This window comes from Megascapheus bottae, chromosome 15 (genome assembly GCF_031878675.1).
Source record: "Megascapheus bottae isolate mThoBot1 chromosome 15, mThoBot2.hap1, whole genome shotgun sequence".
NCBI lineage: Eukaryota > Metazoa > Chordata > Mammalia > Rodentia > Geomyidae > Megascapheus > Megascapheus bottae.
Genome location: NC_143523.1, coordinates 873,577 through 898,183, shown reverse-complemented (window position 1 = coordinate 898,183; position 24,607 = coordinate 873,577). Strand labels below are relative to the sequence as shown.

At 49.1% G+C, this 24,607-nt stretch overlaps 1 protein-coding gene across 2 annotated transcripts in view; it reads left to right on the top strand.

Annotated features, from left to right (window-relative positions):
• Inpp5a (inositol polyphosphate-5-phosphatase A) overlaps positions 1-24,607 on the top strand; it is a 176,945-nt gene that overhangs the window by 35,641 nt on the left and 116,697 nt on the right. For both annotated transcript variants that reach the window (XM_090345575.1, XM_090345574.1), the window contains exon 2: positions 7,717-7,758. In XM_090345575.1, the coding sequence (XP_090201701.1) occupies positions 7,717-7,758 (42 nt within the window). The remainder of the gene's footprint in view (positions 1-7,716; positions 7,759-24,607) is intronic.

Below are 24,607 nucleotides of genomic sequence, written 5' to 3'. Positions count from 1 at the left end.
GCAGCGTGGACATGGCAGGGTGGACGCAGCAGCGTGGACACGGCAGGGTGGACGCGGCAGCGTAGACACGGCAGCGTGGACATGGCAGGGTGGCATGGCAGCGTGGACATGGCAGCGTGGACATGGCAGGGTGGATGCTGCAGCGTGGACACGGCAGCGTAGACACGGCAGCGTGGACATGGCAGGGTGGCATGGCAGGGTAGACATGGCAGCGTGACATGGCAGGGTGGACACGGCAGGTGGCATGGCAATGTGGACACTGCAGGGTGGACATGGCAGGTGGCATGGCAGTGTGGACAAGGCAGTGTGGACACGGCAGGGTGGATGGCAGGTGGCATGGCAGGGTGGCATGGCAGCGTGGACATAGCAGCGTGACATGGCAGAGTGGATACGGCAGGGTGGCATGGCAGTGTGGACACAGCAGCATGGATGCAGCAGTGTGGCTGCGGCAGGGTGGACATGGCAGGTGGGATGGCAGGGTGGCATGGCAGGGTGGCATGACATGTGGACACAGCAGCATGGATGCGGCAGGGTAGACACGGCAGGTGGCATGGCAGTGTGGACATGGCGTGGACATGGTGGGATGGCATGGCATGGTGACACGGCAGCGTGGACATGGCAGCGTGGACACAGCAGCATGGATGCAGCAGTGTGGCTGCAGCAGGGTTGACATGGTCGGTGGGATGGCAGCATGGACACAGCAGGGTGGCATGGCAGGGTGGCATGGCAGTGTGGACACAGCATCATGGATGTGGCAGGGTGGATATGGCATGGACATGGTGGGATGGCATGGCATGGTGACACAGCAGCGTGGACATGGCAGCGTGGACACGGCGGTGTGGACATGACAGGGTGAACATGGCAGCATGGACACGGCAGAGTGGCATGGCAGCGTGGATGCAGCAGTGTGGCGAGCAAAGAACAGCTCTGGCAAGAAAGTTGGTTTTCTTTGCAAAGCCACTGTGCTGGGTTAGGGTTTAACTTTATAGAAGCTTCTGGCATGGATGCATCATATCACCTGACTTTTGACTTCGGTCTTCGTAGGGAACTTACTTAATTGTGCACATGCTGTGTATACACAGGTGTGGGTTGGTGCCCCCATGTAGAGAACATGCTTAAATTTGTGTGTACATGCTTCTGTGTGTGTGCATTCCTCTGGGCGTGCATGGGTATGGGCTAGTGCCCTCATGCATCTGTTTGCATGTGGATGTTTGAGGTTTCAGCGCAGACCTGCTTGCAGTGCCCATTGGCTTTTACAGGTGTCTTTCTTCTCTTCCTCTCAGTAAGCCGTGGGGATCCAGTCCAGAGGTGATTGGATATGGTGGGGGCGGGGGCTGTGCTCAGCAGACTCAGCGTGCTCCCCACATTCTGCAGGTGGCAGGAACATTTTCCCCCAGTGAGCATTTACCATTTACCATTTACCAAGTCCCTAAGGGACTTGCTGTGAAAAGAGTGGAGGCAAACGTGATAACCTAAGTTAGGAATTTCGGGAGATTGTGTTTTCCTGACACATCTGTAGGGATGCCAGAAAAGTTAAATCGTAGGTTCCCTGTCTGTCTGGTAGAGTCATCCTTACACACAGTTTTACTTCTGCTTGGATGGTGGCATATCTCCTCACTCTCCTGTTCATCCCTGGCGGGAGGTGGCCCTGGGCTTTGTTCTGTGGACTCATACCCTTCTCTTTGCTCTCCTCCCTTCCTCTCCCTTCTCTTCTTTATCATCATTAGTTTTTGAAACAGTAGTAGTAGTAGTAGTAGTAGTAGTAGTAGTAGTAGTAGAAGTAGTAGTAAAGATAACACCAGGCTGGCCTTGACCTCATCATAATTCACCTGTCTCCGCCTCCTGAGTGTTGGGATTTCAAGTGAGTGTGATAACATTGGACACACATTGTTCTTCCTTTTTCTGGTTATTTTGGTTACTTTAGATTTTTCGGTATATGTTAGACTTTTTTTGTTTCTGCTGCAAAAAAAAGAAAAAAGAGGTGGGATTTTGATACAGTTGGAATGTATGCTGTAGAGGCTGCCTGTGTGTTGACCTCCCAGCAGTGCTCACAAACTGTGAACAAATTGCTGAACTTCTCACAGCAGTTTTTTTTCCCCCCCCTTTGGTGAATCATGGGGCTTGAACTTGACCTGGGCGATGTCCCTGAGCTCTTCAGCTCAAGGCTACACCCTACCCTTGAGTCAAGCCCCACTTCCTGTTTTCTAGAGGTTCATTGGAGATAAGAGTCTCAGGTCCTTTTGTGCACTGGCTGGCTTTGAACCTTGATCCTCAGATCTTAGTCTCCTGAGTAGCTGGGATTACAGGCATGAGCCTCCACTCCTGACCTCTCAGCAGCTTTTGGTGTCTAGGTATTTTGCCTTCTTGTTTTAAGTTTTCCCCTAAGAGTTTCTTTTTCACTGGTCCTGGGTCTTAAACTCCAGGCCTGCGTGCTGCCCCTGATTTTCTTTTGCTCAAGGTTAGTGCTCTGTCACTTGAGTCACAGTTCTACTTCTGGCTTTTTGATAGTTAATTGAAGATAAGGCTCACAGACTTTCCTGCTTGGCTGGCGTTGAACCACAATTTTCAGATCTTAGACTCCTGGGTAGCTAGGATTACAGGTGTGGCCACTGGAGCCCGGCCCTAAGTGTTTTATTGTTTATGGTGCCATTGTTCATGGAATTGTTTCCTCCATTTCCTTTTTGGATTGTTATTGTTAATATAAACATGACACTGATATTTGTGTGATAATTATTGCCACAACTTATGACAATGTTTTAAGTTTGTTTTCTCTTTTGCCTCTTCCCTCCCCAACCCCACATAATTCTTAAGGCTTTGTCCATCTAAAGTCACGTCTGTGAGCAGAGATTATTTTTCTTTTTCCCTTTAGTTTAGATGCCTTCATTTCCTTTCTTGTTTAATGGCTCTGACAAGGATACCAGTATTGCAGTTGGTCGATGAAGAAGTCTTAGAGGAAAATCCCTGTCTTTCCCTATTGGGTGTGATGCTGGCTTCGGGTTGTTTAGGGCAAGGCTAGAATTCCCTGGGTTCCTTTCTTTGCTGTTGTCCCTAAGAAGACCTGCCTGCCTATTGGTACCATGAGAGCAATTATTGGAATCTCCTGATTCCTTTGTGGTTTCAAGTTTCTAGTTTGTATCCTGAATTTATCTGCAGTCTGTTTTGTTTGTGGAATAAAGGGTCTGGTAGAGCATTTTGAAAGTAAATATTGACCCACTTGGCTTAGAGTGTCCTTGTCCTTCCTGGCCTTCCCCTTGTAATTTGAGTCTTCCCCCAGCCTCTTTCCCTTCACAGCTACCCTCTTCCAGGGACCTTGGCTTCATGCTGCTCCAACACCTTTGCCTTTCTCTATTTTTCATGTTCTTTTTTAGGGTGCATATCAGCAGACTAGCTAAAAAGCTAGTCTCAACATGTTTCCTATGAAAACGACATTTTATCAAGGCCCCTTTTTGCTTTTAAGTATTTTAGAACTGTGTGGATCTCTTTTTGAATCCCACCACCCAGAGAGAATCACTGCTCCATGGACTAGCCATCACGCTCGGCAGCAAGCCACCTCTGCGCCTCTTCCTCCTCGAAGGATTGGGTTTGGGGTGCCCAAATTGCCTGGGAGAGATGTTGAGCCGTAGCTGACGGAGCGTCTCCACTGGAGATGCAGAAGATTAGTGCAAGAGGGAAGCGTCTTCAGAATTCTGGGGATCGTAAGGATGCGGAGTGCTAAGGGACACTTTAATTTTAGACTGTGCTTTCAAGCTCTGGCCCTGCCTTGAAGATGAGTGTGTGTAGGCCACCTTCTCCCTCTGGAGCCTAAGCTGGGAGCAGTCAGGAGGAGACAGTGTGGCACTGACCTGGCTGTTGGCGGTCAGGATGGTGGCCATCTGAGAATCGAACCTGATGGCCAGGGCTCAGGATGGTCACGTGGGCCATGTGTGGGGAGCCACAGGAGCTGCCGCCTCTGTAGGTAGAAGAGCATGATAGCTCCACAGAGGTGGCAGGCCCTGGCAGAGAGCAGGTGTGTGGGAATTGGTCCTCCTGAGAGTGCATGAGAAAGCGAGTGTGGGTGCAAGAAAAGGTGTCAGCTGTGAACCTCTCTGGGCGTGTGAGTGAGTGTGCGTGCGTGTGTGTCTGAAGGGAGGCTGCGGGGGACCGTGTTGGCTCCGGGCTTGGAGTGTGTGGGAGTTAGACCTGGGATGTCGCTGTTATGGTCCAGCAGCTCTCATGTGGCTGTGAGGCCGGCAGGTCATATAGAACACCCCACTAGGCCAGGGCTTTCAGGAGGCAGGATGAGTGTACAGAGGAGTCCCCTAAGTAGTAGAGGGGCCATGGCAGTGCTTCTGTGGAACTAGAGGCCACCCTTAAAACTGCAGTGGGGACCTGGAACGAGCTCTGGATGGGACCCTAGGTGGGTGCCAGTGGGGTGGACTTGCCACTAGAGTTTAATGCCTTGTCTCTTGAGAACCTTGGCCTTTCAGAGCACTTTTCTCAGTGTACTCCTCTTCCTTCCACAGATAATTTTCATCATTTATTTAGATTGGCAGACTAGTTATCCATAGCTGTCTGTGGCGCTCACAGTCAACCAACAAGGTTGTCGTGGTCATTGGTGTGTTCCTGTGCCTCTGTGGTTTAGGGCCCAGAGGATCACCAAGTGGGGAGAATGATATCTACAGCAGTGCTACCCAGAAACTGAGTGAGTGGGGTGCACCTCCTTTCTGCTTCCATCCTGATGCCCTGAGTATGTCTCATGAAAGGGCCCCTGGAGCCTCTGGAGACCCTGCCAAGAGTCAGGTAGGCCCCAGAATGTTCCATGATTTGAGCTCCTTTCCAGATGAGGTGGAAACTGCACTGGCTCACAGCGCTGTGAGCCGGAGGTGGCGCCCTGGCCCAGAGCAGCTGGGCTTCCTGGTATGAGCCGGAGTCACTGGGGTATGTTCTCCTCCCCTCTCTTCCTTCCTGGATGTTCCTGTGGTTATGCTAGGAGATGGACACGAGCAGTGGCTGGTGGGCAGCATGTGACCTGGGCCTCCAGGTGTCGTGAACAGTGGTTGGAGGAGGAGACAGCAGTGGCATGGGTACGCTGGATGTGGTGACAAGGACTGGACCCTGCTGTGGGAGGACCCTGGGCTGAGCACGTGCTGCGGCATTGCTTAGCCAGGTCCTGCAGAGATGGGCCAGCATGAAGCCCACCTGCAGAGGAAGGGCAGGCCCAGGGGTCTGTGAAGGGGGTGGTCTAAGCGCACTCGTATACACCTTGTAGTAAGCCCATGCCTAGCTGGCTGGTTTGGCGGAGCGAGTGCCTGTGGTCCAGGTTGGCCAGGACCCCATTGCCTTCATGTCTTCCAGGCCTCCTCCAGCCCCAGTGTGACAGTGCACATGTGAGAGAAGTGACAGGAGAGGCCATCTGCTCACGGCCTAGCTGGGAGGGAGCCCTTCAGTCTGCCTCCGTAGTGTCAGCATGCACAGTGAGAGAGACTCAGAAACCTGACTGTGTGCGATTCCTTGTCCTCGTGTAACTCAAGCCTCGTGTTGCCCTCTCCAAGCTGGGCTCCCTCGTTCTTCTGTGTCCTGCATCACTGGGCCTCTTGGCATGTGAGTTGTGGGAGAGGCCGAGGCCCTGCACAGAGGGGCTCGTGCGGGTCGTGGCCTCTCCAGTGGTAGGTCTGGAGAGGTCGGCCTTGGGGTGCCGTTAGGCAGTGTCCTCCACGGTGTCAGTGTCATTGCAAGGAAAGTGGCAGCTCAGGCTTAAGAAGGTGGCCTGTGTGCTTTGCTCTCAGCATGGAGCCTGTTGCTGGTCCCTTGTAGAGCTCGTCTGGGAGGAGCTTAGACCATGACAGAAACGAGAGAATGGCTTGTGGCCGGGAGGGATTGGCATTTACCTCAAGAAGGAAGTCTGCCGCGGAATGTGGAAGCATACTCAGGGTCCAGGGTGGACTGAGGTCCTAGAATCACCGGACTGAGTTAGAACTTCTGCACCTAGAGACAGGGGCCTTGCCACCATCCTATGACAACAGCTAGTCTTGTTCACTGTCTTAAAGGGCATTTGGTGTGATGTGCTCTGAAGACATTGGGGGGCATACTGTCCCCATCTTCCCTGACAGGCATCCTGCAGCTTTCCCAGGTGCACCTGAGCTGGGCTCAGAAGCTCAGGCAGGGCTGTCCTTGCTGCTGACCCGCTCTTCCTGGCACACATGTCCCCATTTGTCTGCCTGAGCCTGGAGAGCAGTGAGGCCTGAGTGCAGACCTGCTAGGAAATCTCCCGCTGTGTGCAAAGGCCACACTTTTTATTGCTGGTGGGCAGTGGAGCTGTGCCCACCTTTATCGTTTGTTAGTGCCGCCAGTAGCTTATGCATGCGGATGTTTTTTGGGTATGTGTCCCCGGGAGTGGGCTCAGCATTTCACAGGCCTGCTGCACTGCATCCTCTGGATGATGATGGGTCTAGTTAGAAGCTTCCTGCTTTTCCCTGGCTTCCTGATGCCTCGGATTCTAGCAGCCCCGCAGCCATTGGTGCACCATGGCTTTGGATTTGTGTTTCCTCCAGGGCTAATGACATGGAGAGTCTTCGTGGGCTGGGCCCTCTGTCCTTGTGTTCACCCAGCTCTGGCTTGTCTCTGTGATGCTCTGCTGCTGTGCTCTGTGGATGAGGGAGGGAACTGGATCCTTTAGTGGGTGTGAGACACAGAGCCTGAGAGTTATGAGGTGGCCCAGCTGGCCTCTGCTCTCCTGGGAACGGTGAGGCCTCTTTCCCATCATTTGCTTGTCGGTTGATTGCTCGAACCACCAGCCAGAAAGAGGAGGTGCTGCCAGGTGGGCGGGTCCTGGGCTTTGGCAGTGGGATGACATTTGAGCCAGGCTATGAGTAGCCAGCCTAGCCTCAGCCAAAGAGCTTGGGCTTCATCCACCAGGGCTAAGGCAAATGGCCGAAGTCCCAATGGCGGAGCAGGATTTGTTTTTTTAATTTTCTTTAATGTGGCATAAAGCACATTCTACTCAGCACCTTGGCTGACTCAAGTGTTGACCTCAGCAACATGGCGTGCAGTTGGAATGCTCCTGACAGCACCCACCTCTGCCCACTGGATATCGGCTCCCCCTCACTGTGAGACTTCTGACCAGCCACTGGGTACATAGTAGGTGGCATCATCTCTCAGGCCTGCCACTCCTGATGGAGCTGGCACGGCATCAGGGAGAGCTGGTGGCCTAGGACTCAGCAGATGGACAGGAAGGGCAGAGGGTGGCTGCTGTCCCTCTCAGGCTAGCACGTGGCCTCTCTGATCCACAGGGTTTCCAGGCCCGTGTGGGTGAGCGTGTGCACGTGGCGTGAGGTTCTCCACCTGGAGCACACCGGTGTCCCTGAGCTGCATCTGCACCTCATGCCCCAGAAAACAGTACTGGGCCATCCTCCTGAAAGCAGACTGGTCCAGGCATGTGTGGAAGTAAGCCGTTATCTGGCTTCCTTCCTGTTGCTGTGCTTGGAGCAGCCATGATGCTGTTCTCATCTCCATGACCCAAGAGGAGGCGAGAGTGGGACTGCCGTGTGTGCCTCACTCTGCTCCAGGGAGGACTGGAGCATGGCACAGAGGGGAGCTGGGCACCCTCCTAGGGACTGCAGGCGCCCGTGTGGATAGGGCGTCCCTCCCAGTCCCCAGGTTTCCTCACTGAAGCTTTGCTTGGCTGTGTGGACCATCATCCATGCTGACAGCTGTCTTTTCTGTTTTCTTCATTTACAGCCTGAAAACCTGCAGAAGAACTGGCTCCGGGAGTTCTACCAGGTAAGAACTGCTGAGTGCATGTTGTTCAGAGCAGTCACCAGGTGGTGAGTATTTCTTTCACTGTGTGTCTAGGTAGAAGCCACATCAGGTCCACATCGAGGGCGGGTGTGGCTGACACTGGCTAGATCCCGGAACCACTAGGTTGGCTTCATATCTCTGCTTCAGAAGCAGTGGATGTTGGCCGGGAGTTTGGCCTAGTGGTAGAGTGCTTGCCTAACATGCACAAAGACCCGGGTTTGATTCCTTGGTACCACATACTTAGAAAAAGCCGGAAGTGGTGCTGAGGCTCAAGTGGAGCCTCAGCTCAAGTAGAGCTCTAGCCTTGAGAAAAATCTAAGGACAGTGCTCAGGCCCTGAGCTAAAAAAAAAAAAAAAAAGAAGCAGTGGATGTTGTACCTTGATGAGCACATGCCAGTTCTCCTCAGGTCATATTCCATACTCTGGTGGTCTCTCAGCCAGGATGCATAGAACCCAGGTGGGGTGCTCCTTTCTGAGGTTGAGTCCCTGCACCATTATGGGGGAACCGTCGTTTTTCAAGAGAATCTCATGGCTTCATGTTGAGGCTCGAGCAGAGGCCCAGACAGGTGGTGTGACTACCCAATGGGCTGCCATGGGTCCAGCAGGACATTGAGGGGTCTAGTGGAGCATTGGCAGGTCTAGTGGGATATTGGAGGGTCTAATGGAGTGCCAGTAGGACTCGTAGAATATTGGTGGGTCTAATGGAACACTAGTGGGTCTAGTGGAACATTGAGGGGTCTAGTGGAACATTGAGGGTTTAGTGGGACATTGAGGGGGCCTGGTGGTATTCTAGTGGGTCTAAGGGAATGTTGGGTATCTCGTGGGACATTGAAGGGTCTAGTGGGACATTGAGGGAGCCTAGTAGAACACTGAGGGGGCCTAGTGGAATACTGGTGGATCTAATAGAATTGTAGTGGGTTTAAGGGAATGTCAGTGGGTTTAGTGGACATTTGAAGAGACAGGAAGTGAGCCCTGCATTCTCTCAGTGTGTGTTTGGATGGGGAGACAGGATTGTCACGGTCCTGAGATGGCCTTGGAGGGTGATAGTAATCACCTCGGGGGTGGGGGATTTGTGGAAAGTCTTAAGGGTGAGAAGTCTATGCCTGTCTGTAGATCAGGCATGCCATATTTGTGGTCCATGCAGTGCTGGAAAGAACTACAAGGTTAACTCCCTCACCCCAGCTTTGTTCAGTGGGTGTGGACAGTGGTGGGCTTCAACTAGGGGCTCAGGCCATAGTGAGAGGGCAGAAGGACAGGGTAAAAACAGACACTCACACCTGCCTTTGGTTTCCCAGTCTGTTGGAAGTGCAGGCTGGATGGCGACTCGGTGCCATCTGTAGGGTCCAGTCCATGCTGGACATCTGGATATGGCCTGAGAGCTCTCACATCTCAGGTTATGACTGGACAGAGATAGGCGTGTCTGCCCAATCATCTGGAGGGTTTGTGAACCTCAGGATTCCTAAGTGTCATGTTTGGTTCTAGGATGGGGAATGCAGGCTGATCTCTGGGGAGCAGTGGAAGGAAAGTTGGATGGGGCAGGTGGTGAGATTGGGCTGTGTAAGAAGTTGGAAGTCTAGGAGGTGGCAGGCAGCAAATGACAGTGGCTGTCCCTGTCTCTCAGGTGGGGAGTGATGAGGGAGAGCATGTGGAAGAGGGTCTCAGGTGGTGAGGGCAGGGAAGGGCTGGGTATTATGGCTAGGATCCTGGAGACGTGGACCCTGCTTCATTCGCTCCTGGGTCCACTGGCAGTAGTGGATTTCGTGCCATAGTGATTGTTAGGTGAGCCTGTGTGTGGATGTAGACACCACAAAGACGGAGGACCTGTGTCCCTCCTGACCTTCTTTGGTCAAGCAGGGACCAGATGGGCCTGCAGAGTCACAGGTTGGCATGGGTGACAGCCACAGCAGGAGGCCAGCAGTGGCACCTGGGCGGTTTAGAACTAGCTCCAAGGAAGGTTCAGGGCCAGAAGTAAAAGAGGAGGATGTGATGTGGTGTGGGAAGAGGTACAGGGCAGCCTGGAGCTCTTGACCCTGTGTGGCCCAAGGGACCCCTGGCTGCTCACACAGAGAGCTCTTGGACTGTCTGCTCTTGGGAATGTGGTTGGTTTGGCTCTGCATCATCCACCAGATGCTTAGGTGGGAGCTGCTACTTCTTGCTGTCACTCACCAGGGATGAACCCACGCTCCACTAGAGGTAGACTGGGTATGTAGCCTTAGGCTTAGGGTCCCACCGTCTGCAAGAGGCCTTCTGAGCCTTCTGCCCTTACTGTTAATAGGTCCTCATCAGGGCTCCTCGCAGCAACCCTGAGGTGAGTGTGTTTCCTGGTGTCAAGGTGGAGGCAGAGAGTAGGGAGCTGTGGTCTCCTTCAGGGAAGGGCCAGGATGCATGTGAGCATGGGTCTATGGGCCAGAAAGTCCTCTTCAGAGGGACTGCGAGCAGGGGGGGAGCCCTGCCTGGACAGATGCATTCTGTGACCTTGCCACCTGACCTGTCTAGCTTGGGTGCCTGCCTCCTGTGGCAAGGCCTCACTGCGATTCCCGGGCACCGTGAGTGCTGTGCTGCGTTCTACTGCTGTCCTGCCATTTGGCCAGGAATGAGCTTGCAGCTCCTGCTCCTGTAGTGTGTGATGAAGGCTGGTGTTGTGAGAATTGGGGAGTGTGAGGACTATAGCCCACCATTCTATCATAGAATGGCATGTATAGTATTCCAGATGTACCCACAGCAACTTTCAGAGCCTTCACTTCGTTTCATTCACTCAGGCAATCAGATACAGCTGTAGTATATACAGGGAATGTGCTGGAGTGAATAGGACACACCCAGAGTATGTGTCCCACCGTGACTCAGGGAGGGTGGGGCAGCTTCTCTCTTAGGGTGTTGACCTGAGAGCCACTCTACCTGAGGTGATCATGGAAGATTTGGGGGTGGGGGCTGACCTAAGACTGGGAGCTAAAAGGAGCTGCTTGCTCTTGGCTGATTTTGATTCTTCAATAGTGCAGCTGAGGTAGATAGGAAGATAATGGATGCTCTGAAAAGATGTTCTTGGCTTTGTGCTCTTAGTAGTGGGGTCTCATCTGCTTGTACATCACTGGTCCCAAGCACACATGGTATATATATAGCAGTTACTTGTTTAATAGCATGTGGAGGAAACCCATCAAAGCAAAAATATATAAATAAAGTTTGTTCTACTCTTCTTTCTCTTCCAGCTTGATACATATGCACTTTATAGTGCATGTCTCTGTGGGGCTGTTGGGGAAAATGTTCTTTCCATAAGTGGGTCATGGATATATGTCTATTGATGCTTAGTAGGGTTTATATAATTTCATGGTAGATGTTCTTTTTTTCATATATTTTTAATTGTAATTAATAGAAGGGTTACATTATATTCTCCAGATAGAAGGTGCATTAATTCACATACATTGATACCCTTTCTCATGTCTTGGTCCCCATTTCCCTCCCCTCACCCCCACCCTTATCTTATTTTCCCCCCTTCCCTATCCAATTTCAAATAACCAAATACAAATATATCCAATATATCAGATAACAAAGTGAGATACTGTAACAATATGAGATAACCAAGGGACAGCAAAAGAGTAGATGTTCTTATTTGTTTAGTTTCCCTCCTCTTTCAGTTTTTAGTACTGGGGATTGAACCGCGGGCTTTACTTAAACCTTGTCCCCAGCCCTTTTGCTTTTAGTTTCTTTTCAGGTGGGGTTTCTCACTAACTTTACCTGGGCTGACCTCAAACAAGGTCCTCTTCACTTCGCCTCCTGTGTTGCTGGCATTACAGACATGGAACACCACATCTGGCCAAGTTTTCACTTTTTGAAGTTGCTTCTTTTGAGGGACTTTTAGATTGTTGGATTTCTGTTCATGCAGAAATAAGGATGAAGTTTTAAGCAAGATGCAATGTTGGTTATATAAACATAAAATGAGCAGCTGTAGAAGTTTTTAGTGGTGAAATCACTATCTTGTCTTTAGTACTGAGAATCAGTAACATTTGAGCTGGTTCAGAGAAGAATCTTCTATCTGCAATTCTGATAAGAGTTTTTTTCATAAGATGCAGTACTAGCTGATATTTATAGGGTAGAATAATGTGGCTTACTTCATTGTCAATTTTTAACTTACGGAGCAATGAAGTAGTTCAGAGATAACCTAAATAGGTGAACTAAACAGACACTAAGCACTTTTGCCTACTTAGAAGTTGTTTTTACAGTGTTGGAATATCTGTGCCCTACTCACATGGATAAACAGGTTAACGCTACCCCCACCAAATCCAGACAAAGGATGTGCATCAGTGGGCTTCAGGTACTCTACAACAGGCACCACAGAACAGTGGTTCCTATGGCAAGGACTGAGAGAGGTCAGCCCTATGCTTGCCAAACTGGTAGCAGAGCATCTGAGGCCAGCATTCAGTGGAGTCAAATTTAAACCTGACACCTTGTCACAGATTACCTACAGGTGAAGAAGCAGGAAAGTGTGGAAAGTATGGAGCATATGGAGAAAACTGAGTGTGGTTGGGGTGGTCAGTTTAGCCAATTCTGAGGAGCCTGCCTTTGGCATTAGTGTCTGTTGTCTTCCTGTTTTTCTCTTCCACTGACTTCTGTTCCTCCTTGTTTTCTTTTGGCTACTCTGGATTTAATTTGTTCTTTTGTATCTAGTTTCCAAGGGTGGGTAACAAAAGTTAGCAAGGTCAGAAATTTAACCTGGGGAATTGTCACTGAAGAATATAGAAAACAAAAAGAATACCATTAACAACTTCTGCCAATAAATTTGAAATTTTAAATGGCATGAAGATACGTTTAGAAAATTAAGATACCAGTGTCTACTGAAGAAGCAATAAGTGCACTCATTCCTATGTTCATTAAATTAATATTTTGCTCATCACCTTTTTAGAACACCCCTTGTAGACTCAGATGGCATGTCACTGGTTAATTCTGTCAAATACTTCAGCAAGAACAGTACCAGCACTACAGAAACTGTCCAATAGCTTTGTGTCACCACTGGTACTTTTAACTCATTCATCTTAGGGCATGTGTATGACTAATTCTGATTACAAAAGCAGACAGAGACATCAAATAAGCTAGACACAATCCCCATGAACATAAATATGACTCCTCTTAAAAAAGTTAGCATATCCACCAGGTCTGTGAGAGCACAGACCTTATTGGTGTTTTTGCACAAGGCTCTGCCAGGCAGACCACCCCTCTCTGAAGGCTTGTCTTTGGACTGTGCTATGTCATCTAGTCACATCTGTGGATCTGTTTCTCCATCTTCTGCACGTGATCTGTGCCTCATTTAATTGCCAAGAAAATATGATCTTGATTGTTGTTAGCTTTGTAGTCTTTTGCTTGAACTCTGTGCCTGGGCACTGTCCCTGAGCTCTTCAGCTCAAGGCCAGCACTTTACTATTTGAGCCACAGCGCCACTTCCAGTTTTCTGGTAGTTAATTGGAGATAAGAGTCTCACGGACTCTTGTGCCTCCGCTGGCTTTGAACCTCAATCCTCAGATCTCAGCCTCTTGAGTAGCTAGGATTATAGATGTGAGCCACCAGCACTCAGCTGTAAGTTTTTTTTTTAAATTGTATTTTATTGTCAGGGTGATATATAAATGGGTTACAGTTACATTCATCAGGTAGTTGTGGTAAGTCTTGAAAACAATTCTGTCAAAGTTGTTTTTGGCTTTTAAGTTCCTTTTTTTGTCCATATTTTTTAGAACTATACTGTGGACTTCTTCTATAACCTTCTGAGATTTTTAAAGGTTTTATTAACATTGATTTTTACATCATATTTCAAATGTCATGTTTAACAAATAAGTATTCGAGAAGGGAATCTCTACATATAATCACTGGCACATAGATTTTAGAACATAATTAAAATTAAGCTGAGGGTTTGTATGTCATAGATACATATTAATATATGTAATAAAACATAATATCTACAGAGTATATAGCCTATCATAGATTTTTATGTCTATGTAGCTATGTTTATATCTCCAAGACTATGTCCATAACCTTGGGTATCCAAATATTGAGTCATCGCTCTTAGACTGTTTGGATGTAATACCCACATATCAAGGAGACCATGCACCTTTTGTTCCTTTGGTCGACTTATCTCACTCAACATGATTCACTCTAGTTTGATCCACTTTCCAGTGAATGCCATTATTTTATCTTGTCTGTTGGCTATGTAGAGTTCCATTGTATATATATACCACATTTTTTATATCCAATCATCTGCAGTGGGGCCTCTGGATTGTTTCCATCCCTTGGCTGTTGTGAAGAGTGCAGAGATGAACATGGCTGAGCAGGTGTTCTTATCATATACTGGGTGATGATGCTCAGGGTAGATGCCCAGGAGATTTTTTTTTTTTGAAACAAGTTCTCACAATGGCTGGCCTCAAACTCACAGTGTTCTTTAATCTCCTGCGTGCAGTGATTGCCTGGCTCCTAATGAGATTCTGATGGGAGCTGCACTTAATCAGTAGATCAGAATTAACACTGGAGCTATGCTTAAATCAGTAGATCAGGTATAGAGAATTAACATGTTAAGATACCTGAATTTTTCAATCATAAAGATGTAATATCGAGCTGGCTAGCTGGCGTGGTGGCTCACATCTGTACTCCTAGCTACTCAGTAAACTGAGATCTGAGGATCAAGGTTCAAAGCCAGCCAGAGCACAAAAGGACCTGAGACTCTTACCTCCACTTAACCTCTAGAAAACAGGAAGTATGGCTTGACTCAAGGGTAGGGCTGTAGCCTTGAGCTGAAGAGCTCAGGGATAGTGCTCAGGCTGAGTTCAAGCCCCATGATCCACCAAAAAAATTGTAATATCCTTCAAGTTTGTAGTTTTTCAATCATAAATATGTAATATCTCTCAAGTCCTTTGTATCTTCTCTGATTTCTTTCATCCATGTTTCAAGTGTTTAGTGTATAGGTGTTGACATACTTTATTTTGTCCAAATATTTTACTTTTGTTCTCATGCTAATATAATTCTTAAATTGAGTTTCCCACTGTTCATAGCCAATTTAAAAAGGTTTCCCTACTGACATGTTAAAAGCTAGATAAGCTCACTTAGTATAGTAAGAGCAGAAGATCTGTGGATGGTTGTGATTTTCTAGATGCCCAGTTATGTCTCTGAAACTGAGAGTTGTTTCTGCCTTTAATTCTTACTGTGTTGCACTGCCCTGGTCCTTCAGCAGCATAATGAATGGGAGAAGTGAGATCTAGGCAGGCCTACACAGCTAGAAGCCTCAGCCCCAGCAGTCTGACATCATGGCCTCAAACTTGAACCTTGTGGCTACAAAGGTTGCAGGTCAGGTTTTATGCTGCCTGTGCTGACTGAGTCAGGGTAAAGGCACTGAGTGCAGTCCCTGAGCTCCACACGGAGACTGAGGTAAAGGCACTTGAGTGCAGTTCCTGAGGTCCACAGGGGAGATTGAAACTGGAGCTGTTACTGGCTCCACTCCTGTCCTAACAGAGTCAGCCCTGGCTGCCAGGCAAGTGACCTAAGGGCTCGTGCTCTGGGGGGGACTAGGAGTCAGCCTCATTAGGGGTGCAGGGTGTGGTTCCCTGAAGGCTAAAGCAGTCTTCTTTTGGCTGCCTTACTCAGTACCGTGTTCCCTGTGGAAGGCAGGGGCAGGGAGGGGGGCAGGGCTTGCCTGTCCCAGTTCACACTGCCCCCAATGCCAGCAAGGCCTGAATGAATGAATTTGGAAGCAAAACATCTCTTCAGGAGCAGCAGTGGTAAAAACAGCCAGTCTAGGTAGGTTGAGGCTGGACCAGGAATGGTGGGGACTCAGGGGACTGGGGCCTGCTCTGACAGTTCACACGGAAGGTAACGCAGTCTGGGCTGACAGACAGTGGGGGTCGTGATAGAAAGCACGTGTAGGAGGGCTGGTGGCCCACGGAGGCGGCCTTGAACTTGTGAGCTGAAGCCATGCACGGCTCCAGAGTTCCAAGTAGCTGTGCCTGTAGGTGCGCCCCACCCCACCGGTCTCTCCGCAGTGATCTTCAGTGAGCTATTGGTGAAGAGAAGCACAGGAGCTCCAGGGGTGGAGGAGCACTTTCCTAGGGTGAATCTCCAGTAGAAACGTGGGAACGGATTTCCTAGCCTGCGCGTGGCATCGTGAAAGTTGCTGCTGCTGCTGCTGCATCCTTTGAACAGTGTGTTGACTGAAGAGCTGCCCCTTTCTGACCCACCCGGAGGGAGCAGCACAGGTGTGAGTCAATCGTAGGCCCCAGGGCCCAAGTCCTCCTGCGGTCCGTTCTTCCTGTGTGATTGTGAGCACGTGTGTTGGGGTGGCATGGCACTCACTGCGGATTGGTGTGAAATAATAGAGTCGCTCCAGGTGCTGTGCCAGTGGCTGCCCTGGCATGTGCGAGCACGCTGCTGCCCTCGTAGCCCACAGCCTATCCTCACCTGTCTGCTTGCACTGTTGGTAGCTCCGAGGCACCCAGGCTCCGACCTGGGTGAGAGAGGCTCTCCCTGAGCTCCGGGGAGGGGCGAGTCACAGATCTGACTGAGTTCTCCTCACACTCAGGCTGACTGCCATTTTTAGGTAGATCCCTTCCTTGAGAACAGCAGTCCCCGCCTCTGGAGGAGTGGTCAAAGACATCTTTCCGTCCCAGTAGAAACTCCGAGGGAGGCTCGTGTGGAATTTCTAAAAGAGTAAAAAGAATGAGGTGAAACTATTCCAGTAAATGCATCCTACTTCACCCACTGTTTGAAAAACGTATCACGTCGACCACATCCCTGTGGTTGTCGTTGGTACTTTCTTCATTGTCATGCTTCCTTGGAATTGTGGGTAGGCTTTCCACTGTGGACAGGCAGGCACGGGAAGGGGCCGTGGCTGCTGAGAGTCTCGTGAGCCCCCGCCCCTTTCAGATGTGCTCTGCATCTCTGAGGAGAGCTCTGTGGATGTGGCTTCTAGAAGGAGCCTGGCAGGGTGTGTCAGGAGCCTCCTCATTCTGGCTTTCCCAGCATGTCTTCCGCAGTCTGTCATCCCAGACTGCGTTACCTTCCGTGTGAACTGTCAGAGCAGGCCCCAGTCCCCTGAGTCCCCACCATTCCTGGTTCCAGCCTCAACCTACCTAGACTGGCTGTTTTCACCACTGCTGCTCCAGAAGTGAAAGATGAATCCCCGGGGTCCTGCAGCCCAGTTGTGGATGCAGTCAGGGTGGGCCTCAGGGCATGGTGCTTGTGGAGGGTGGGAAGCATGCAGGTTGCCACAGCAGGATGGGATCCAGGCTGTCAAGAGGGTACTTGGGACCAGGCCCCGGTGGCTTACGCCTGTCATCCTAGCTACTCAGAAGGCTGAGATCTGAGGACTGCAGTTTAAAGCCAGCCTGGACACAGAAGTCTGTGAGGCTCTTATCTCCAATCAACCACCAGAAAACCAGAAGTGGCGCTATGGCTCGAGTGGTAGAGCAGTAGCCTTGAGCTCAGGGACAGTGCCCAGGTCCAGAGTTCAAGCAAAGCAAAACAAAATAACACAACCGATAAAGGGCACTTGAGGCGGAGCCAGGCATGGGAGGACCCCCTGGGAAGCCTCTGAAGCTCTGGACCCCATGTGAAGGGCCCCCTTGCCAATTTTGCTCCCTCATCCCCTTGTGGACCACAGAAGGCAAGGGTGAGGAGGACCTTGGTGAAGGCCTGTGGGGGGACGGCTTCCTCAGTGAGGCGGCAGAAGGTGCCCGGCCTCTCTGCGGGCCTTGTGGACTGTGGCGCCCCAGTTGCCTCTCCACCAGTTAGAAAGCCAGGTGAGTGCCTGGAAGAGGTGGAAGGCCTACAGTACTGTGTGGCCTTCTGTGTAATCTCTCACCTCAGCTGGAGAAAGCGCTCCCTAAACCAGTCGGTCACCTAGTGCTTTGATGTCTCCCAGAAAAAGGCCTTAGGACTATGCCGCCCTGCGTTTGTGCTTCAGTGGGCGCTCTTCCTGCCTCCCCCACGGGAGGGATGCTGCAGTTCTGAAGGCTCAGCCATCCTGCTGCCTGCCCTTGAGGCCTGGGGGAAGGGGAGCAGGGGCTTTTCTGCCTGGCCGCCACAGGCCTGTGCTGGGGGTCCACCTGAGAGGCCATGGCCGAGGCCGGCAAGGAGCTGTGTCGCCAGGGTTGCTCCCTGGCATGGGGTGCCCTGCCATGGCCTATCCTTGTGGCGGCTAGAGGGAGAGCACTTGAGCCAAGGGACACTGGTTTTTAGAGCCCTCACGCTGGTGGGCAGGCTCCAGGAGCATGTTGGTGGGATGTAATTCCTTTTTAGGTCACCGATGCTTCTCTGTGGAGAGGCTTAACAAGGCCGAGCGGTGGCTAGTTTTAGCTCTGTTTTTGGCAGTATCCAGGCCCATGGCCACGGGCCCTCCTGGGGCTTCCTGGGAGCCTGTCGTGGCTTTGGCTTAGACATCTGCACAGCGTCACACACGGGGAAAATGCGAGGTGTTGGACCATCACCAGCCCATACGTGGTAACTTTCTGTACTCCCGCTGCAGACTTCTACTTCACAGTTTGCCCGGTATTTCATGGAAGTGCTTCTATGAAGACCGTGGTACGAGGAGGTGCTACTAGAAACCTGTGTAGTCGGTCACTTGTTCTTCAAGTTCCATGCAGCTCCTCTGTCCCAGGATAGAGATGCTGGTCTGTTTCCAGGCCAGGCATGTGCTGATGAGGACTGAGAGACGCCCCCGCCCTCCACCCCCCCCCCCCCCGGAGGAGATAGGAAGCCATTTCTGGCCAGACATGCCAAGCCATGCTGCTCTGTGCCTTGCTCGCTTTTCTTTTCCTGCTGAAGATGCCCTTGCTGACAGGCAGCTTGTTCTGCCTGAAGGGCCCTTTCTTTAAGGTGTTTGGGGGCCCAGAGCTCTTTGGTTGTTCTGTAGGTGCTGAGAGGGCTCTGCATTTACTCTTTTTTTTTTTGGCCAGTCCTGGGCTTGCGCTCAGGGCCTGAGCACTGTCCTTGGACTTTCTCAAGGCTAGAGCTCTACCGCTTGAGCCTCAGCACCACTTCTGGCTTTTTTCTATGTATGTGGTATGTGGTATGGAGGCCTTAGGTTGATGTGAGGGGTGATGTCAAGCTAATAGTGTTTGCTGTTGAGTGTTTGTTACCTGCCTTCCCACAGACACCTCACTGCAACTACCCAGGAACGCACAGGTGGTTGCAGTAACTCACGGAGGCATGCCACCCTTCCAGGTTGTACAGAGCCACAGCTCGTTCCTTTGCCGTTCTTGCAAATCAGGCTCTATGACCCCACAAGGAAAATAAAGGTCAAAGTGCCCCCAACTCACTACCTCCTCATTATTGTGTTGTGCTCTTGTCTATAGTCCTGATTCTTTTTGTGGTGTCCACATGGGACAGCTGTAGTTTAGTGGTGAGCTACTGAATGCCTCCCCGAGCCTGCTCTGTCACATCCTCTTGGTGGCTTAGCTTTGAGATGCAGGGATCGTTGGTCCTGGGGCATGGAAGATGCCAGGCACAGGGCTCTTCTCCAAGAACCACTCTCTGGCCCACTCTTTGTTGCCTGCAGAGCAGGCTAAGCAAGTACTGTCTCATGTGACCACTAAGGAGACATTTCTCTCCCAGTGCAAGAGAAGATGTGAGTCTGCTTTGTCAAATAAAGACATGGCAGCAAAATATCCCTGAAGCTGTGCACCAGTGGCTCACACCTATAATCCTAGTTGCTCAGGAGACTGAGATCTAAGGACCGCGATTCAAAGCCAGCCTAGACTGGCAAGTTATCTCTAGTTAAGCACCAAAAAGAGTGGAAGTGGAGCTGTAGCTCAAGTGGCAGAGTGCTAGCCTTGAGCACAAAAACTCAGAAACAGTACCTAGGCCTTGACTTCAGCCCCCAGGACCAGCATGCACGCATGCACACACGCACACACGCACGCACACAGGATCGCTTGCTAGAGTGCTAGCTGCTCCAGAATGGTGCTGGCTTCCATGGCGTGACCTCTGTAGCACAGACTTGTGCAGCATTGGCCTCCCTGCCATCCTGGGGACGGTGGCTGACCTTTGCCACTGGATTTCATTTTCCTTTTTCTTTTTTTTTTTTTTCCAGTCCTAGAGCTTGAACTCAGGGCCTGAGCACTGTCCTTGGGCTTTTTCAAGGCTAGAGCTCTACCACTTGAGCCACAACATCACTTCTGGTTTTTTCTATGTATGTGGTACTGAGGAATCGAACCCAGGGCTTTGTGCATGCTAGGCAAGCACTCTACCACTAGGGCAAACTCCCGGCCCCAACCACTGGGTTTCTTGTTCTTTCAGCACAGCATTTGCATTTCCCTCTGAGTTATTCACAGCTTCACTTGTTTGCAAAAGAAATATTTTTTTTCTGTTAGCCAAAAATTTCCAACAGTATGTCACTAAAAACTGATCATCTTCTGATGAGCTAATCTGAATTCATCTTCTCGTACGGTGGCTGATGGATCTTAAGTGCACTCCGATTGTGTGCCATCTGGTTGTGGTGGTGTGTGCTGTAGCGTCTCCAGGCACCTGCATACAGCATGGACTTGCACCTCCTGAGTACAAAATAAGGGCATTGATCCTGCTCTCCTCCTCGTCCTTGTCATTAGCAAGTGGGAGGGAGCAGAGACCTCAGGAAGTAACTGCTGGGGCCGAGTCCTGTGCGCAGGTCCACTTGCAGCGTCCCAGCAGTGTGTTCTTTGGTGTCTGCTTTTGTTCCAGTCTAGTCACGAGGAGTATCTTGTCGTGGTCAGCTGATGTGAGCTTGCCCTCTGTAGATGAAAGTGGAATGAACCCCCGCAGCCTGCCCCATGCCGGGCCCAGCGTGCTTTCCTGTCAGCTTCTCTGCTCCTTAACTCCCATCATCCCAGAGTGAGTGTTCCTGAGGTTCTTCAGAAGGAAAAGGAAGGAGCACTCGGGCATGGCTCAAGTGGCAGAGCACCTGCCTAGTTAGCTGGAGAAGGAAAGGGAAGAGAATTCAACACACTAAATAAAGGAAATGTCCTCAAAGGAATCACTGATGTACATGTAGATATTTGTGTGTTGTGTGCACGCGCATGCATGTGTATGTGTGTGGGGCTTGAATGTAGCCTAGACACTGTCCCCAAGCTTGTGCTCAAGGCCAGTTAGTGTTCTATCACTTGAGCTACAGCTTTACATCTGACTTTTGGGGTTACTTGGAGGTAAGAGTCTCACAGACTTTCCCTCCTACACTGACTGGATTTAAATCACAACCCTAGATCTCAGCCTCCTCTGAGTAGCTGGGATTACAGGAGTGGGCCATCGACATCCAGCAATATATAGAATGTTTCGAATTTTTATTTCTTAATTGTTATTACAGTTACATAAGTCAGCCAATGAGTACATTTCTTTTGGACAATGTCACCCTGGAATTTTTTTTTCATATATTTTTTATTGTAATTGATAGAAGGGTTACATTATATTCACCAAATAGAAGGTATATTATTTCACAAATATTGGTACCCTTTCTCATGTCATGGTCCCTATTCCCCCCCCACCCCTCATCTTGATTTCTTCCCTTAACTATCCTATTTCAAATAACCAATTAAGCATATATAAAATATATCAGATAACAAGGTGAAATATTGTAACAATATGAGATAATCAAGGGACAGCAAAAGAGATGAGAGATAACATAGTACATTAAGGACAACAATCACTCATTATATGGTTTTTGTTTCTATATTCTGGAGGTCCTTACATTTAAAGTCATACTATATGGCCTTGTGTATCTAGACTTTATTCTATTGTGAATTTCTGCTAGGAGAGCCCAAAGTTTCTACTGATTATGACAAATGAGGGAAACCATTGAGCCATTGTTCCTTTGAGTCTGGCTTACTTCACTTAATATGATTTTTTTTAAGTCTTTCCATTTCCTTACAAATGGGGCGATGTCATTCTTTCTGACAGCAGCGTAGAATTCCATTGTGTATAAATACCACATCTTGTTGATCCACTCCTCAACTGAGGGGCATCTGGGTTGGATCCATACCTTTGCTATGGTAAATAGTGCTGCAATGAACATTGTTGTGCTAGTGGATTTAGTATGTCCTTGTTTCTGGACAATTGGGTAAATGCCAAGTAGTGGAATTGCTGGGTCATAGGGGAGCTCTATGTTAAGTCTTTTGAGGAACTGCCATACTGCTTTCCATAGTGGTTGAATGAGTTGGCACTCCCACCAACAGTGTAGTAGTGATCCCTCCTAACCACAACGCCTCCAGCATATGTTGTTAATAGTTTTCTTGATCCTGGCCATTCTACCTGGAGTGAGGTGGAATCTTAGAGTTGTTTTGATTTGCATTTCTTTTATGGCCAGAGATGTCGAGCATTTCTTCATGTGTCTATGGCCATTTTTATTTCTTCTTCAGAGAAGACTCTCTTTAAGTCTTTGTCTTTAAGTCTTTGGCCCATCTTTTAATGAGATGGTTGTTTCTTTGGAGATTAGTTTGCAGTGATTCAATTTTTTGAGCTGTTGATATATTTTAGATATGAGGCCTTTATCCATTGTATTGTTAGTGAAGATTTTCTCCTACTCTGTAGGCTTTCTAGTTAATTTGCTAGCTATGTCTTTTGCCATTCAGAAGCTCTGCAGTTTAATGCAGTCCCACTTATCCAGTCTTTCTCTGATTTGTTGTGATTCTTGGTCCTTATTAAGAAAGTTTTGACCTGTGCCAAGGAGACCTAGTGTATCTCCTATTCCTTCTTGTAAAGTTTTCAGTGTATCGGCTTTTACCTTGAGGTTTTTGATCCATTTGGAGTTAATCCTAGTACAAGGTGATAAAGAAGGATCCAACTTTAGTTTTCTGCAGGCGCTTAACCAGTGACCCTGGAAATTTTTTCTCTTTCTTTTTTTTTGTCAGTCCCGGGTCTTGAACTCAGGGTCTGATCACTGTCCTTGGGCTTTCTCAAGGATAGAGCTCTACCACTTGAGCCACAGCACCACTTCCAGCGTTTTCTATGTATGTGGTACCAAGGAATTGAACCTGGGTGTTGGTGCATGCTAGGCAAGCACTCTACCACTAGGACAAACTCCAGCCCCTAGAATTTTTTTTAAAAAGAAATAAATCAGTAGCACTAATAACAACAATAAAAGAAGGGGAAAAATTTAGTGTGGTCTCACCTCAGGCACGTCTACCAGGTATTGGTCACTGTGGATGTCAGGGGCATTTCAGGTTCTAACATGTCTCAACTGTTTTTTTTCCTTTTCCTTTTCCTTTCCCTTTCTTTTTCCCTTTCGCCCTCCATCCCCCTCCCCCTTCCTTTCTTCCTTCCTTCCTTCCTTCTTCCCTCCCTCCCTCCCTCCCTCCCTCCCTCCCCCCCCTCTCTCTCTCTCTCTCTCTCTCTCTCTCTCTCTCTCTCTCTTTCTTTCTTTCTTTCTTTCTTTCTTTCTTTCTTTCTTTCTTTCTTTCTTTCTTTCTTTCTCCAGTCCTGGGGCTTAAACTCAGGCTGTCACTTGAACCACAGCACCACTTTTGGTTTTTTCTGTGTATGTGTTACTGAGGGATTATACTCAGGGCTTCATGCATGCTAGGCAAGCATTCTACCACTGGGCTGCATTCTCTGCCCCATGTCTCAGCTTTTATAGCTCGCATATTATAACTGGTTGTTGTAATAGTAGAAATTAAAGTTGTTTGTGACTTTTCTAAGATATGATTGACTCCCAACGAACTTCACATATTTGAAGTTTACAGTGAGGAGAGGTCGTAAGTCCTCAAAAGACCTGACTGTCCCTGTGTCATCTCTTGTCTCCCCTGCCGTCACCAGGCAAAATGGAATGTAACAACAGACCAATTTCTAGTGGTCAGAGGACAGATGGATTCAATACCTTAAACATTCACGAGGTTTGGTTTTAGCATTAGAAAATGAATTTTAATATGAACACTCAAAATAGATATCTGAAATTTTCATGCTGTGCCAGAATGGTTGATGTAGAAGTATTAAACAGCTCTGACTATAAGAATACCATCATCATAAACCCATATTTGCACACACTTTGGAGAATTTTTAATCTCATCCATTTTTTGTGACATACATTAGTTCTGTTGGGGAGGATTTCATTGTGTGACATTTCCTTGGATGTTTACGATATATTCCAACCAGCCTCTGTCCCTCTATCCTTCAACCTTCCCTTCTTCCTAAGCTATTTCAGTAGGCGTTATCGTTCTGTTTTCATTCTTGGTAAGCATGCCATGGAAAAGAAGGTATGCCCAGCAGTGGCTGGATGTGTGGTTGTAGAATCATTAGGACTGGGCATGAAATTATGCCCTCTGTGTCCTCATTGCTGTGTAAGTGTTCATGTGCGTGTGTGTATGTGTGTGTGAAAATGTGACATGGGTGCACCTGAGCGCATGTGAAACAGCCCGCATGCATGTAAACTTGTCTGCGTATGTAGAGGATGTGTTGGCCTCTGCACGTGTCTTGAGTGATTGTGGATTAGCCCACCAGTTCCTCTCATTTTCCTGACATTTCTATGTAGTGTGATTTGTGCTGTTGGCTGCACTCACACAAGTGACCCTGCTGTTTTCTGGAGTGTCCTTTCTCGTGTCTGAGGAGTGTTCTTATCTTCCAAGGCCAGTGTGTCTGCTTCCATCTTCCTGGGCTCTCTGGAAGGCAACTCACCTGAAATGTCCCTGTGCCCCCGATTTACTCACTGGCCTTGCCGATTGTCCAGGCTGGACACAGTAGCAGGGTCAGCTAGTGGTGGGACTGTTCTCAGAGGAGGAAGGATTGCTGAGAAACTGGGTTTTATTGTTTGGTAAAGTTTTAGGAAGGATTTATTTTGGTGTAGCAAGGCTAAACTAGGAAAACACAGAAAAAGAGAGAAACATTTCTTGCTGTCCATGCAGGAAATGGG